Raw genomic sequence first — 16,077 nt, forward strand, 5'->3', positions numbered from 1 at the left:
GAAAGAAACCACTAGTCAAAGACGGCAAATTTTCCAGATGGAGACCACTCTTTGTTCATGATCATAAGAACAGTTCTGTTCTATTAAAATCTCTAAACCAAACTTTTGCTCACTTTCCCTGTATTTTTCTCCACCTCTGGTTGATAACTTGAGGTTTTCACAGTAAAACCATTTCATGTGTATAAAGATTTGTGACAGTTCTAAGAAAAGGGAACACAAATAAGCTTCAAATTCTGATAATTCATGTCAATTTGAGTAATCTAGCCACAGGACAGACACATTTTAGGAAGAGCAAGATGAGAAGCTTCCTGTATCTCTCTCTGTACCTTTCTCAAATCCTTCCTATAATTCTTTCCTCTTTTGGGCAGAGAAATCTAATCTGTGAAATTTTTCCTAGAGCAGTAGGGGCAAAGGCAAAGTAAAAAAAAAAAACAACAAAACAAAACAGGGGAGACTGGGACAGAGCACAAATTAAAGTAAGGAGATGCCCCAATAATAAGAACCCCCAATTAACCAAGCACTTCACTAAGTAGTTCTATCAATGCAGACCTAAGACCAAACACAGGAGTCAACCAAAAATGTAGGAATAACAGACAAGCTATATTCCCCTGCATCCTTTTCCTGGTCCCAATTCAAAATTCATTTTGTGTTATTTTTACTTTTCTTATCAGTGAGCCCCAGGAGAAGGGAACCGGAGGCTCTGGATGAAGACAAAATAATCCAAAGTACATGATCCATCTACCACATGCACACTACAGACATCATCAGCAATATGCCACCCAGAACCTTCCTCAACGTGGCTTTTAGCCTGCAACTGAAAATGCACAGTCCTAAGAGTGTGTTCTAAGGAACTGCAGTAAATATGTGAAAGTAACAATCCCACTGTTCTGCACTTGCCCTGCCTCCACCATGACCATTTGTTTGAACATTCACGTGCTAGGCACTTTAATTGCATTATCTCATTTATTGCAGCGAAGGAGGTCTTTTTATCATTATTTTACAGTTGAGAAAATTGAAGCGTAGAGATGTTAGGAACTTGCCCAAGGTCGCATTATATTAAATGGCAAAAAAGGAAATGGAGCCCAACCATCTGACCCCTAGCCCAGGCTCTGGCCAAGGGCCAAGAGACTCAAAGGCCACATTTACAAAAGTGTTCACAGCAACATAACCAGTCCCCAAGAACTGTAACACATAAGTACTTACCTAAATGCCCAACGGAGAAAGTCTGAGCAAATTATGGCTCAATATGATGGTGTGATACTCAGCCATTTAAAGTAATTTATGAGGATGAAGTAAAAATGGGAAATAGTTAAAAGACAGGCACACCTCATTTCACCATATTCTGCAGATAGTTTTTGTGTGTATGTGTGTTTTCAATAACAAACTGAAGATCTGTGGCAACCCTGCATCAAGTAAGTCTATCAGCACCATTTTTTTGACAGCATTTGCTAACTTCATGTCTCTGCGTTACATTTTGGTAATTCTTGCAATATTTCAAATTTTTTCATTATTATTGTATTTGTTATGGTGATCTGTGATCAGTGATTACAACCTGCTGAAAGCTCAGGTGATGGTTAGCAATTTTCAGCAATGTTATTTTAAAATTAGGATATTTACATTATTTTATAGACATGTTGCTACTGCACACCTAACAGATGACTGTATAGCATAAATACAACTTTTTTTTTGCGCTGGGAAATAAACTCATTCAACTTGCTTTATTGTGATTTTTGCTTTATTGCAGTGGTCTGGAACCAAACCTGCAATATCTCTGAGGCAAGCCTGTATAAGAAAAAAGCAGAATATAAAAATACATGTACAGAATAATTACCAGAATCTAACACCCATCAGGGAAGGGACCTATCTATGTTGTTCAATACTATTTTTTCAGTGCCTGGCACATAGTGAGTGCTTAATAAATATTGGTTAAATGAATGAATTGAAGCACAGTAATATTATGTATGAATTTGGGTAAGACCTGCAGGACTATAAGCAAGGAAGAAAACTTTTGTTTTAGGTTAAGGAATTATGAAGGATATTTCTTCTTTAAATACTGTAGTAACACCTCAACAGTAAAAGGTTAAATATAAATAAGTTAAGGATTAGAGCACAAATGTACGATTAAAAGCGCCCCTTAAGGGGGCGCCTGGGTGGCTCAGTCAGGTGAGTGCCTGACTTTTTTTTTTTTTTAAGTATTTTATTAAAAAAAAAAAAAGATTTTATTTATTTGTTTGAGCGAAAGAGCATGAGGGAGGGACATACAGAGGGAGAGGGAGAAGCAGACTCCCCACTGAGCAGGGAGCCCAAGGACCCAAAGGCAGACACTGAAGGCAGCTGAAGGCAGACGCTTAACCCACTGAGCCCCAGGCACCCTGTGGCTGACTCCTGGTTTTGGCTCTGGTCATGATCTCAGGGTCCTGGGTTTGAGCCCCCTATTGGAGGCCTCAGCAGGGAGTCTGCTTGGGGTTCTCTCCCTCTCCTTCTGCTCCTTCCCCTGCTTGTGTGCTCTCTCTCTGAAATAAATAAATCCTGAAATAAAATAAGACCACCCCTTGATTACGCATCGTTTGTATGATAATGTGAAAGTACAAGAAAAAGCCTAGAATAAAAGCTGCTCTTGAATCTGATTAAGAGCTTATTTTCTGGAAGGCGATAAACATGTGTGTGGTGCCAAGTGCACAGTGAGCACACAAAGTCAATGATGACAATAACCCTACTAAACTGGCAACACAGGGACAACTGCAGTACTAGTTGTACTTAGGCAATTCTCAACGTCACTCTGGATATTTTTCATCTCCCTTTTAAAAATAAACCTGTACATCAGTAAAACGCACATCAGATTTCTAGACTAAACGTCATGAAGTATGACACACCCACTAACAACCAACTATTTGAAACACAGGAATTTAATCTAGATTCTATTGAGATACAGGCATGCAAAGAAATCTGACATCAGGTCATAAAAATAGAAATCAGATGGCTGCTCAGCATAAATACTCAGTGTTACCAGGCCCAGCTTGAGGATACTCCCATTAATAGTAATAAAACAACAATTACCATTAACAAATATATAAATAAAAACAGTCTAAAATCCCACTATATCAGGATACAAAAAAGTTGACATGATAAGTAAAATTAAAGTCTTTTCCAGATATTATACAAAAACTTGGTGCCACTTAAGACAAAAACTAAATATAAGGTATTTTGTGAAAAACATCAATTGCTCATGTTACCAGTACCAAATGCATAGAAATGAGATTGTTTTGAACATGAGACTATAAAGACTTCTGCACTTGGAGTCAGAAGCTCTGAAAACTAATTATGATTCATCCACAAAGGGGAAAAATGATCCACAGAAGAATCATAAAAGATTTTCCAGCCACATTTTGCTAAATATCAAACACTAGATTTTAAAATAAATTCAAGCAAAAGGGTGGCAGAATAAAGTATTCTATGTAACAGTTTCCCCAGCTCTACTGCAGTTAATACAACAATTCATAAAGCAAGAACTGTAGTAAAAACACTCATTATAACCAGCTTATTTCTCCAATCCTATCTGGAGGAACACAAGGCTTAAGAAGTGAACAGCGCAGTTCAGCAATGAAGTAGTTTAAAAAATCCAATAGTAAAGACACCCCAGGCTGCGTTCACAATCCTCCACATTTTACTCCCTTTAACCCATACTTACTTCTTAGTCTCCTGCTCTAGCTCAGAACATAACTTTCCCATCCCCATGCCTATCGACCTGTGGGGCTTGGACTTAACTTCTGTGACCTGCACTGCCCTTTTACTCCAACTTCAAGGTTCTCCTGCAACACAAAGCTCAGAGAGCTCACTTTTGCTCCATTAGACTGGATCTAGCCCAAAGTGGACTACTACTTCTCCTTTTTTTTTGCATTTGGGTGGGGACCTGAACCACATTCCTCCTCTCCTGCCCACACTCCTGGCACACTGCTGAGAGGAAGAGAGTAGCGTGGGGGAGACTCCTCTGGCCCATCACCAATGAAAGCCAGCCTGGGCTATCTAGGCTGAGCCCCTTCCTGAGCAGCTTGATAGCAAATGCCTCAGGAGTTTCACAGAACGGCAGTAACAAACAGGATTCACTGAATGACAAAATTCTTCTTGGCTAACTACTACATATTTTGCAATAAAAATGTCTGTTACTACCAGAAAAGGCCTCTCTCATCTGTAAGATAATCAAATAATCTTCGTGTGAGTTTCATATGAAAAGACAGGGTTGTTGTTGTTTTTTTTAAAGAAAAGACAGGGTTTTAAAAAGTTAGCTTTGTTTTCCTTAAAGACTTTTCTTAAGACATAAAGACCTACACGATCACGACAAATATTTGTCATAGATTTTCTCCCTCCTACAATGTATCTCACCTGACAATCATCTAATCTCTAATGACTACAGTTGATACTTGAATAACACGGGTTTGAACCACACAGAGCTACCTATACACAATTTTTTTACAATACAGTACTGTAAATGTCTTTTCCTTATGACTTTAACATTTTCTTTCACTAGTTTACTGTATTGTAAGAATCTGATATGTAATACATGTAATATACAGGATTGCTCACTGTTTATAGTATTGGTAAGGCCTCCAGTCAACAGTAAACATACTAGTATTAAGTTTTGGGGGAGTCAAAAGTTATATGTAGATTTTTGGCAGTTTGGGGATTGGCACCCCAGACCCCATCATTGTTCAAGGGTCAACTGCATCCTATCTGTATAAGATGATAGCTAATTCTAAAAACAAAGCTTCCATTTTGCCATTATCTGAACACAGTAGTCCCCCCACCCCATAACAGATATTCATTTTCTCTGTTGTTTATCCTTAGCCCTTAAATCTGATTTCCTGGACACTTTCCTTTCTCAATTAATGATCTTACTCACGGACTTGTTTTACAACATGTATAGGAAGTTACCCTGACACCAGGGGCCCTCACTAAACCAAAAACCCAGTGTCCCAGACAATAGGAATTTTAATTTTTAAGGGACATCAAATCTCAAAAGGCAACAAAAGGCTTAATTTTATGCCAGACACGGGTGTCTGGGTGGCTCAGTGGGTTAAAGCCTCTGTCTTTGGCTCAGGTCATGATCCCAGGGTCCTGGGATCGAGCCCCACATCAGGCTCTCTGGTCAGCGGGAAGCCTGCTTCCTCCTCTCTCTCTGCCTACTTGTGATCTCTGTCTGTCAAATAAATAAATAAAATCTTCAAAATAAAAATAAATAAAATCTTTTAAAAAAAAATTTTATGCCAGCCAATGCCCCATCCATAGGTAACTGCCAACACACAAACAAAACAAGTGAAACAGACATGAGTATCAGTGAAAAAGTCAAGCCAGTCCTCAAACTTAGCTTTCATTCATAAATGACTGTTCCATATGGCTCTAACTTTAAACCACATACACCTCATATTTCCTATCAGCCAAATAGCACCTAAATCATATGAAAGAATTAAATATCTCAATATGTCACAGAGTTGTACAACCACCACCAGGATCATCGGGGGACATCAGTAGTAATCTGGATGATCACCACTGATCTCTACTCTCAGATAAACATGCAACAGGGGAGCTAAAATAGCCAAAGCACCAATAAACACCATTCCGTAAACGCAGCACTTAAATTATTCCCTCTCATCTCATAAAATATTAATTACAAAAATGAAAACGTTAGTTTTTAGCCAGCCTGAAAAAGGAAGACTGTATGTGATTCCCTCTCTAGTCTTAACCAAGCTGTTTTTGCCTAGCCTCTTTGGTCAAATTCCCAAACTACTTAAAACACCACTGAGTCCCTTTATGCACAGCCAAGCCACCAAAAGAGCCAGAACCCTTGCTCCCCAGCCCCAGAAAGAAAATGGTTATTACCATGCTTCTCAGTGAGACCTAGGGAGAGGGGGAAAATCTATCTTCTACTGTGATCTAAATTTTCATGGACTGTTTTCCCCTTTGCCTCATTTTCTCTTTAACCCTTTCCTTGTGTTTCAACTTTCTTTTATCTCTTTTTATTTCTTCATCTCTGTACCAAGTTTGTTTTGCTCCTTCTTTTCATGATTTTGAGGGTCAAAATGATGCCTTTTCCTGATAGCAGAGAAGGATGTACATTAGGGGGACTACGGAATCTGGCTCATACCAACAGCATCAGCTACTGTCATCAACAGCTGACAAAATTCACAGTATCCAAGAAATTATTCAACACCTGCTATGGATGAAACACTGTGACAGGAATGATGGGGGAGAAAAGGTATAAAGCAGTTTCTGTCCTCTATGAAGTGACAATCTAGTCGGAGAGATCATGCAAAAATACACGAAAAGGTAAAACAACGTAAGTGTCCAAAGACTGCAGGATGTGCTCTAGTATATACGGGAGCTGTAATGTTCAGGCACTGAGAACAAAGGAGGGTACAACCACTGTGTTGCAGGAATCTCAAGAAGGCTACCCAGGAAAAGTACAAGCTAGGCTCTGAAGGCATTCTGAGGGAGGAAAGGGAGGTCTTTCTATGGGGAGAAGACTTTCCAGGGGCCTAACCCTGTACCAGCTTAACAGCGAGGAAAAATGTAAAACTGGTAAATTTTATGTTATGTATGGTTTACCACAATTAAAAAAAAATGAAGACAGGTATCTGGGCCCACCCAGAAGGGTAGGAAAGGTAGCACAGAGGGAACAGGATGCTTATGCATAGATGAGAACATCTGATGAACTTAGTCAACACACAGCCACACACCTGACAATACCTTTTCTAATTTTAAATACCAACACCGTGCATAACCTGACAATATGGTTAAAGCAAAAGAAACTAGTTGACCAGAGAGGTGTGTGCATTGTGAAGAAGAGATCTGATGTCTTTTCCACCACAGAAATGTCCTCTGGAAACAGAGGTCCCAGCAGCTTTACTAAAGCTATGGGGCAGAAATCCCAAATCCAGAGGTTCTGATGGGTCTCCATTCTTCAAAGTTTTCTACTGACCACAAGACAAGAAGTCTGCAACCCTTCCAGGAAGGAGTCACAAAAAAAGCTGTAGATTTCAACTTCCCACTAGCTGATAATAAAGCCCCGAGTATCCAAATCCAAGGTATTAGCGAGCCTCTGCTGAGCACCTGGGGGAAAAAAAATCCCTAAACTAATAGATAAAGCAGCTTTTATAGAAATCACACATGGCACACCTTAGTTACTTCTATTTAAATACCAACAAGAAAATCATTTGGTTGAAATCATGCCCATGTTCCCCTGACCTTCCATTTAGGCAGATAACAAGATTCATATCGCAGTTCTTGAAGGAAGGGCAGTGCAAACAGTGAAATAAGAGAAAAGTCCCCACTTTCACATAGTGGCCAACATTAGAGGAGAAAGAAACATGCTGGGAAATTCTCTAAATGAACATAAAAATATTTATTGTACATAGTGTTTTATGTGAGTGTACTAGGTACTAGTCTTACATAGCACAAAACGTACATGGTAAGGACAAAAAGTGGCCTGAGGTGCAAGATTGAAAAGCAAGCTAATTTAAGTGGTAAAAACGAGATTCTTGCTGGAATAACCAACTCTTTAAAATTTCCATAAAATACCTCCCAAATCAAGGAAACACAAACTAAAATCTCTTTCAACATTAGACATTAGTACATGAAACAATGGAATTCAATTAGCCCAGAGGCACTGATTACTCAAGGCACATCCTGGGTACCTCTCAAGACATTTGCCAGAAACTCACACATGGTTGTATAGAGGATGGTGATTCTGAGGCTAATCATAACTTACCTCATTAAGTTTCATAAAACTCACTTTCTGAAACCATGTTAATCTACATAATTCTGCTTCTATGTACTTCCAGTCTATCCTGAATCTACTCCATTGCTCCTAATTTTTAGTAACTTGGGAATCTGAGGGCCTTAAATATGCATATTTTAGAAAACAAAGTAAAGCATCAAATGGGTCCAACTAATCCAACACATATCCTAAATTTGGTTTCACTACAGCACCACTCATTCAATCAATCTGGAGGAGACATCAGTTAGCAAAAGCTTGTATTTAGATTTAACTGGGGGAATTATACTTGGAATTGACATCACTGCTCACCTTTAGGACAGAGGCTAAGCTGGTCATGTGTTCATTGAGGGCACCCTCGGACTCCTTGTAGGTCAAGCAGGTGAACTGGTACTCCTCAGGATCAAAGGCATCGGCCCCCTGCTGCTCCACATCGCTGGCTACTCCGACGTAATAGTCCTCTATGTCCCCAGGGTCCTCATCCTCTTCTTCCTCCTCACAATTTGGGTCATAGTCCTCTTCATTGCTGTCAGACCCCTGGCTATTCATGTCCACAGACATCTTAGCATCCAGCCAAGTTGCAGATCAGGAAAGCAGTTTTTTCCCCTCCCCCCAAACTTTACCACTTTCTCAAATGCATTAGTGTTTTTTGTCTTCTAAGGAAGGAAAAGAAAAAAATAAGTGTTACTTACTTTCACTATGAGAAGTTGTAACAGTAACCATTGAAGAATCAAAACGGTATAGCCTGGTCCTATCCCCATTATGGCCTATTCCAACTCTCGTCTCATATAGGAAACATCACCATCAACTCCCTGCCCAGGCTTATCTAAGGGAAATTCTTTTCTTGAGGAGCAGAAGCACCTAATAATGGTAACTTCACATGAAGGGCCTGGAATGAAAGAGTCAGGAAGGCTGTCTACTCCATGTCAAAGGGTCAAATTTCCAAGGACTTATCCTTCCCGCAGGAGTCCTTAAGAAAGAGGAACATCTCACAGCTGAAGGCCCACCAGGGAAGCAACCTTAAGGCTGAATTATAAAAATTTAAAATCTCTTTGCTAGTTATGCCCCACTGACTAGTGACACAGACAGTACACAAATGACACAGTTTGTTCCTACTATAATGTCTAGGAAAAGAATACCACTGTTTCACAGACATCACTCTGAGATATCTGGAAAACAGGTGCATGGTTAGTTAAGGAAAACAAAAACCACAAAGCTCTTCAACACCCTCCTCCAGTCTGCAAAAGTTAACTGATTTTTCAGTTTTAAAGGATTCTACTGATTCTTTAAAAGGGGTATTTCAACACAAAGAAATTGATCCAATTGAGAAGGAAAACTACAAATATACAGAGAAGATTTTGGCAAATACCCATTAATTTTTCTGTACAAGTACTATTTCAAATGATCATTGCAAGAAACAATATTAAACAGTAATTTTTTTTTTTTTAAGATTTTATTTGTCAGAGAGAGAGAGAGAGAGAGAGCGAGCACACCACACAAGCAGGGGGGAAGCAGCAGCAGAGGGAGAAGCAGGTTCCCCAGTGAGCAAAAAGCCCGATCTGGGACTCAATTCCAGGACTCTGGGATCATGACCTGAGCTGAAGACAGACATCTTAACCCAGGTGTCCCTTAAATAGTGATTTAAATGTAAAAACTCCTAAGACTTTAAAATGCAAGAGCATCTGGATTAGATGGTATATAAATAACTTACTTAACTAAATCTAGATTAAATACAAAAGTATATATAAAGTCTATTTGAAATAGATAAGCTCTCAAGGGGGTGGCTTGGACCGCTCAGTTGGTTAAGTGTCCGACTCTTAATTTGGGTTCAGGTCATTATCTCAAGGTCCTGAGATCCGTAGGGAGTCTGCCTGAGATTCTCTCCTCCCCCTGGTCTCACTGGGCAAGCTTTCTGTCTCTAAAAAAATAAATACATAAAAAATCTGAAGAAGAAAAAAAAAAAAAGATAATCTCTCAAAAAAATCAACCATCATTAAGACAAAAAAAAAATTAAAACACATTAAAATGAACATGTTAAGAAAAAAAAAAGAACGTGTAGTGAATAGGAAAAGGACCACAGAACCACCTTTTAATATAAAAATATCAGTGAATCGGTGGGGCACCTGGGTGGCTCAGTGGGTTAGAGCCTCTGCCTTCAGCTTAGGTCATGATCCTAGGGTCCTGGGATGGAGCCCCGCATCAGGCTCTCTACTCGGCGGGGAGCCTGCTTCCCCCCCTTTCTGTCTCTGCCTGCCTCTCTGCCTACTTGTGAACTCTGCCTGTTAAAGAAATAAAATCTTAAAAAAAAAAAATATATATATATATATATACACACACACACACACACACACATATATATATATTGGTAAATCAGGGCGTCTGGGTGGCTCAGAGGGTTGGGCCTTTGCCTTCGGCTGGGGTCATGGTCTCAGGGTCCTGGGATCTAGCCCCGCACTGGGCTCTCTGCTCAGCAGGGAACCTCTCCCCGCCCCCCACCCTGCCTGCCTCTCTGCCTACTTGAGATCTCTCTCTCTGTCAAATAAATAAGTAAATAAATAAAAATCTTAAAAAAAAAAAATCAGTGAATCTAAGTTTGACATGCTAACCATAAATGCCCAGTTTTTAAAAAAATCATGTTAATGAGAGCAGTACTAATATTTTCAGTTTGACTTTTAACAAATTGTTTTATATGGCAGAATCACCTAATTACAAATGAACTATGGTACTTTTCCCGTAGGAGAAAGTTAATCTTTAAATTAAAAATACCTGCAATTCTTGAAGATCTTTCAAGATGTCACCCCAAATAGTCTGTCATATAATTTCCATCTAAAATGAAAAGAGAAAATTCTATTTGTATTTTTGACGTTGGTACCCTGGTTTTGCAAATTTATTTTTTAACAAGTGAAGACATTTAAAAGGATAAGCAGCAAGGGAGCAGAGTAACTATGAAATTATTTTCTTGTAAGTCCCACAGAAACATGTATACCATTATATTGAAAAGAGTTATTAACAACAAGAGTTACATGGTCTTCTAAAAAAACAAAGTGCTCAAAGTAAACAGTCAATAAGTATTTAACCTAGAATACTGGTGATGTAAATAGATACCCAATTCCCTCCCTCATTTTGAAAACCCACCACCTTATGCCTATGGTTCAGATTCCCTAAGTCACTATCACAATTTCAACCCTAAATGTTACACAGAAGTGGACAAAGTAAATTGCAACTGATTTAAAATGAAATTTTTAGTATAAAGTAACTTCCACGGTGATAATCTAACAACAAATATTGCCAGTATTTCAGATCTCACTTACTCACGAAAGAATTATTTTGAAATAAAGAATGTCCCCAATAGGATGCCCACTAGGCAATATTAATCCCCCTTTGTCACCTCTCTTCTGACATGCTCAAGGGTCATATGACCTGCTCAGAGATACAGAGCTCACTATGCAAGACTAAATAAGTACTATTTGCTCACTCAATTAGAAATCTTATGTCTATTTCTTTATACTACAGGATTTCTCAAAAAACTAAAACTTTGTAACTTCCAAAAAAATACTTCAAACATGGACAAGTATAAACCAAATGAAAATCGAGGTCTAAACAATGATTATGGAAGATTATTTCTAAAACAGTAAAAAACAACTGATTATTTAAAAATCTTTTTTTTTTTTTAAGATTTTATTTATTTGGCAGACAGAGACCACAAGTAGGCAGAGAGGCAGGCAGAGAGAGAGGGGGAAGCAGGCTCCATGCTAAGCAGAGAGCCCCACACGGGGCTTGATTCCAGAACCCTGAGATTATGACTCGAGCCAAAGGCAGAGGCTCAACCCACTGAGCCACCCAGGCGCCCCTTAATGTCTTTCTTCTTTTACCTGTATTTTTATTTAAGATATTGCTTACTGGGAAAATAAAATTCATAAATACTGCTCCCATCTACAGTATTTCACTACCAATATTTGCTCTCATTTAATGAGGGCCAATTTCAGGTTTGACTCATTCTCATCAAATCTTCACAACCCTACAAAGTGGCTATAATTCCCTTATTACATGAGGAAGCCACAGTTTAGAAAGGTTAAGTAACTTGCCAGGATCACAGTGCTAGCAACCGGTATCACCCAGAATTAATACTTCCACCAGATCCACTGGCTACAGGGATTTATAACTCCCCACCACCCTTCCAGAGAACCTAATACTATCCACAAAGCTACCTCCAGAATCACAACAAACAGAAGACCAAGGTTTCCACTTTCTCTGGCTTTCTCCCCAGGATTTGAACTTAGATGTTGCCCAAAGGCTTCTCACTAACTAAATACTCAAGAAGCAGGGGAAAACTTCATACTTCCCTCCAAAAAAGAGAAAGTCATTTCATACGTGGTGGGAGTTCTAGGTCCAGATTTAAATAAAAACGTAATTTTTAATCTTTTCAAAATTAAATATCCCTAATTATACTCAAAAGAGTGCTGACATTGTTCGAAGGGGCCTGAATGTCACTGCCTTATTAAAAGAACTAATAACAACGCTTTGATTTCCTTTGGATGTTAAATATTATCCCTCCACGCCAGACAGAAAAGGAGTAACATAAATTACTTTTCCCCCAGAACCAAAGTCACATATTTAGGAGATGTGACACCCTCCCTCCCTGGGCTAAAGGATCCAAACTGAAGACTTCTCTCTCAGTTTAAAGTTGACAAGAAAACATTTGGCTAGTCTGAAGATGTTTACTCCAGACATAACATTTGGCTCTGAATGGTCATTTACTAAGGCTACATCTCCGAAGAAAACTACTTAGCACTTTAAAACTGTGAACCAATAACTTAGTTTCAAAACCTTACACTATACTAGCCTGTCTAATATGGTAGCCAGTAGCCCCGTATGGTTATTAAAATTTAACTTTAAAACTAAACAAGGGGAGCCTGGGTGGCTCAGTGGGTTAAGGCCTCTGCCTTCGGCTCGGGTCATGATCTCAGGGTCCTGGGATCGAGCCCCGCATCGGGCTCTCTGCTCAGCAGGGAGCCTGCTTCCTCCTCTCTCTCTCTGCCTGCCTCTTTGCCTACTTGCGATCTCTGTCTGTCAAAAAAATAAATAAAATCTTTAAAACAAATAAAAATAAACAAAACCCTAAAATTCGGGTTTTCAGTCGCATTAGCCATAAGTCAAATGCTCAACAGCCACGTGTAGCTGGTGGTTACCCTACTTAAGAACAAAAGTATAGAATATGTCCATTGTGGCAGAAAGTTCTACGGGACAGAGCAACAATCAGTACAGAGGTGAAGTCATCCGGCAACACGGTTGTCTCTCCCGCGGCTAGCACAGCAGCGTCCGGCGAGACGACGGCGCAGCTCCTGGGCCGCACGTTCCTACCGAGGCGCAGGGACAGCCGCGAGGACACCGAGCCCACGCGCAGGGAGACCCTTCGCAGGCGAGCGTTAACTAACTGCGCGGGTGGCACTGCGAGGGCTCCGAATGATAACTAGAGTGCGGAGCCCCGGAGGCGGCGCGTATCCCCCGCGCGCCCGGTGGGGAGGGCCCAGAGGCGCCGGCGCCGGTCGGTCAGAGGCGCTGGCCTCCGACCTCTCCGGGAGCTGGGAAGACGGGAGGAGAAGAAAAAACCAAGAAACGCCAGGCGCCGCCGCCTTGTCGTAGCCCTCAGCCGCCCCTCCGCGGGTGGCGTGGGCGCTGAGACCAGGACCCAGCGCCCGGGGGCACCGGGACCTCGCGGGCGGCGCTGAAGGCGGAGCCCCGGTAGGGCTAGGGAGGCGCGCGGCGAGGCAACCCCCCCCCGCCCGCGGCCCGCCGGGGTAAACAAGGCCGCGACCCGCGCGGCACACTTACCGGGAGCCGCAGCCCGCGGCCGCTGAGCCCCGGCGGACTAGACCGGGTCCGGCCGGGCCAGAGGTTTCAGACACAGGCGCAGAGGCGGCGGCGGAGACTACGGGCCGACGCCGGTCAAGGCCCGCGCTCCTTCCTCCCGCGGAGCCGTCTCCGCAGCTCCGGAAGTGCTCAGTGCAGTTGCGTCACTTCCGGCCCGGGGTCGACCCGAGGTCGCCGAGGTCGCGGGCTTGTGCTGGGTGATAGCGTCCCTTGGCCGGCGCCTCACTGCATGCAGTCCAGCACTGCGATCCTGAGTATGACCTGGCACGGCCAGTGCCCACGGCTGCGGGAGGCGGCGGAGGAGAGGAGCCGGCTTATTGGAGAGTGGTCAAGGCGTCTCTTCCGGCTTTCGCCCGCTGGCACCGCCCGCCGGGATAATTTTAACCAGCGTTTTTCTGATGGACTGCTCGCTTCACTGTATTCGAGTGTAGTGCACACAGAAGACATGCTGACGTCCATGGAGTAGTAAAGGACCGTTGTCTCCCGGCCGCTGTCTGGTGGAAGAAGAACTGGGGCTGTAGGTCGCCGCGCCGGGCCGGGAATTTCTGCCTGCACTCTCAGTCCGCCGCCTGGTGGCCCCCCTGCCACAGACCGGGCCAGGCTTTCCGTTTACTCTCCGCGGCCTGGCCTACCCAGGTCTCCCGCTTCCCATTCATCGTCCAAGACTGAATCGTGATTTTGTTTCTTAAATTCCCCATTTGCCTTGCTACACGGTTTCTAGAAGCAGGTTAGGAAGTATGCGCCATTATGACTGCCAGTTACTTCTAGGACCTGTTGCCAAGTGTTGTGGATAGAAAGCCCCTGAGACTGCCTCAGGTTGCTGCTGCACAAGTGAAAATGCGAGGGTGAAGTGGGTGATGTTACGGAGCGTCCTGGCTGTGCAAGTCTTCCCATAACCCAAACTATTTCCGCCCATACACAAGTCGTGTATGTACTGATATACAAAATATCTGTGTGTAACGAGCTCTTATTTAGTTCTTGCTTCATGCGTGTATTCGTGTATTTCTTATACATGGTTTTCAGCTAACAGTTTAAGAGCATGTACCTAAATAAGGCGCAAATACTAGAAATCCTCCCTCCTGCAAAAGGAAATAAATCCTAGAAAGCCCAAATAAATTTGGAGTGAAAATTAATAGCAATGACTAATAATTGCAGGATTACGAATTTTATATATGTTAACAACATAAAAGTCTACTAAACTTGAATGTGCTTCTTTCATTTGTTTTGACAAAACATATTCCTTTAAATTATAATACTAGTAAAAGACCTAACATATATTTTCTGTAAATGAAATCTGAAATAGAAGCTTTAATTTTGGTTTACTGGTAATAAATGCTCTCCAGCGAATAAAAGGAAACTTTCTGTACCATTATTGCATTGCAAAATAGAGAATTTGTTCATATGTCTAACACATGGATGTGCATATAATATATTGGAATCCTACGTATTATCCATATTTGTTCACCTGTCTTCTACTAAAGGTGAGTTTTTGCTTGTTTGTTTTAGAGAGGGACAGCAAGAAAGAGAGAGAGAGAGAATCCTAAGCAGGCTCTACCCTGGGCAGAAGCTCAATCTAATAGCCCTGTGATCATGATCTGAGCTAAAATCAAGAGTTGATGCTTAACTGACTTAGCCACCTGGGCATCACAAAAGGTGAGTTTCTTTTCTTTTTTTTTTAAAAGATTTTATTTATTTATTTGACAGATAGCTCACAAGTAGGCAGAGAGGCAGGCAGAGGTGGGGCGGGAAGCAGGCTCCCCACCGAGCAGAGATCCCGATGCCGATGCCGGGCTCCATCCCAGGACCCTAGGATCATGACCTGAGCAGAAGGCAGAGGCTTAACCCACTGACCCACCCAGGCGCCCCCAAAAGGTAAGTTTCTTAAGGGCACAGGTTCAACCATGTTTTCTTCTTTTTTGTTTTTCAAAGGTTTTATTTATTTGACAGAGATCACAAATAGGCAGAGCAGCAGGCAGAGAGAGAGGGGGAAGCAGGCTCCCCACTGAGCAGAGAGCCCGATATGGGCCTCAATCCCAGCACCCTGAGGTCATGACCTGAGCTGAAGGCAGAGGCTTAACCCACTGAGCCACCCAGGCACCCACAAACATGTTTTCAATATTACTGTATTACATAAACATTTACTGGGCTGATAATAATATTTTAACCAGTGGCAATTTCTATCCAGGAAATAGAGTTTTAAGAATTAAGCCAAAATAAGGGTGCCTGGGTGGCTCAGTTGATTAAGTGTCTGCCTTCGGCTTGGGTCATGATCCCAGGGTCCTTGGATTGAGCCCCACATCGGGCTCCATGCTCCGCGACAAACCTGTTTCTCCCTCTCCCACAACCCCTGCTGTTTTCCCTCTCTTGCTGTGTCTCTCTTTGCCAAATAAATACATAAAATCTTTTAAAGAAGCCAAAATATTTAAAGATATCATAAA

The 16,077-nt window shown here is 41.8% G+C and overlaps 1 protein-coding gene across 1 annotated transcript in view; it reads right to left on the bottom strand.

The window, feature by feature from the left end:
* The window catches only part of ARIH2 (ariadne RBR E3 ubiquitin protein ligase 2), a 48,557-nt gene extending 34,787 nt beyond the window's left edge, over positions 1 to 13,770 (bottom strand). The window contains 3 exon segments of the mRNA XM_080829077.1: positions 8,081 to 8,424; positions 10,535 to 10,594; positions 13,601 to 13,770. Coding sequence (XP_080685203.1) covers positions 8,081 to 8,329 — 249 coding nt within the window. The 5' untranslated portion in view covers positions 8,330 to 8,424; positions 10,535 to 10,594; positions 13,601 to 13,770.
* Between the last annotated feature and the right edge of the window lie 2,307 nt (positions 13,771 to 16,077).

This window comes from Martes martes (assembly GCF_963455335.1).
Source record: "Martes martes genome assembly, chromosome: 1".
Taxonomy (NCBI): domain Eukaryota; kingdom Metazoa; phylum Chordata; class Mammalia; order Carnivora; family Mustelidae; genus Martes; species Martes martes.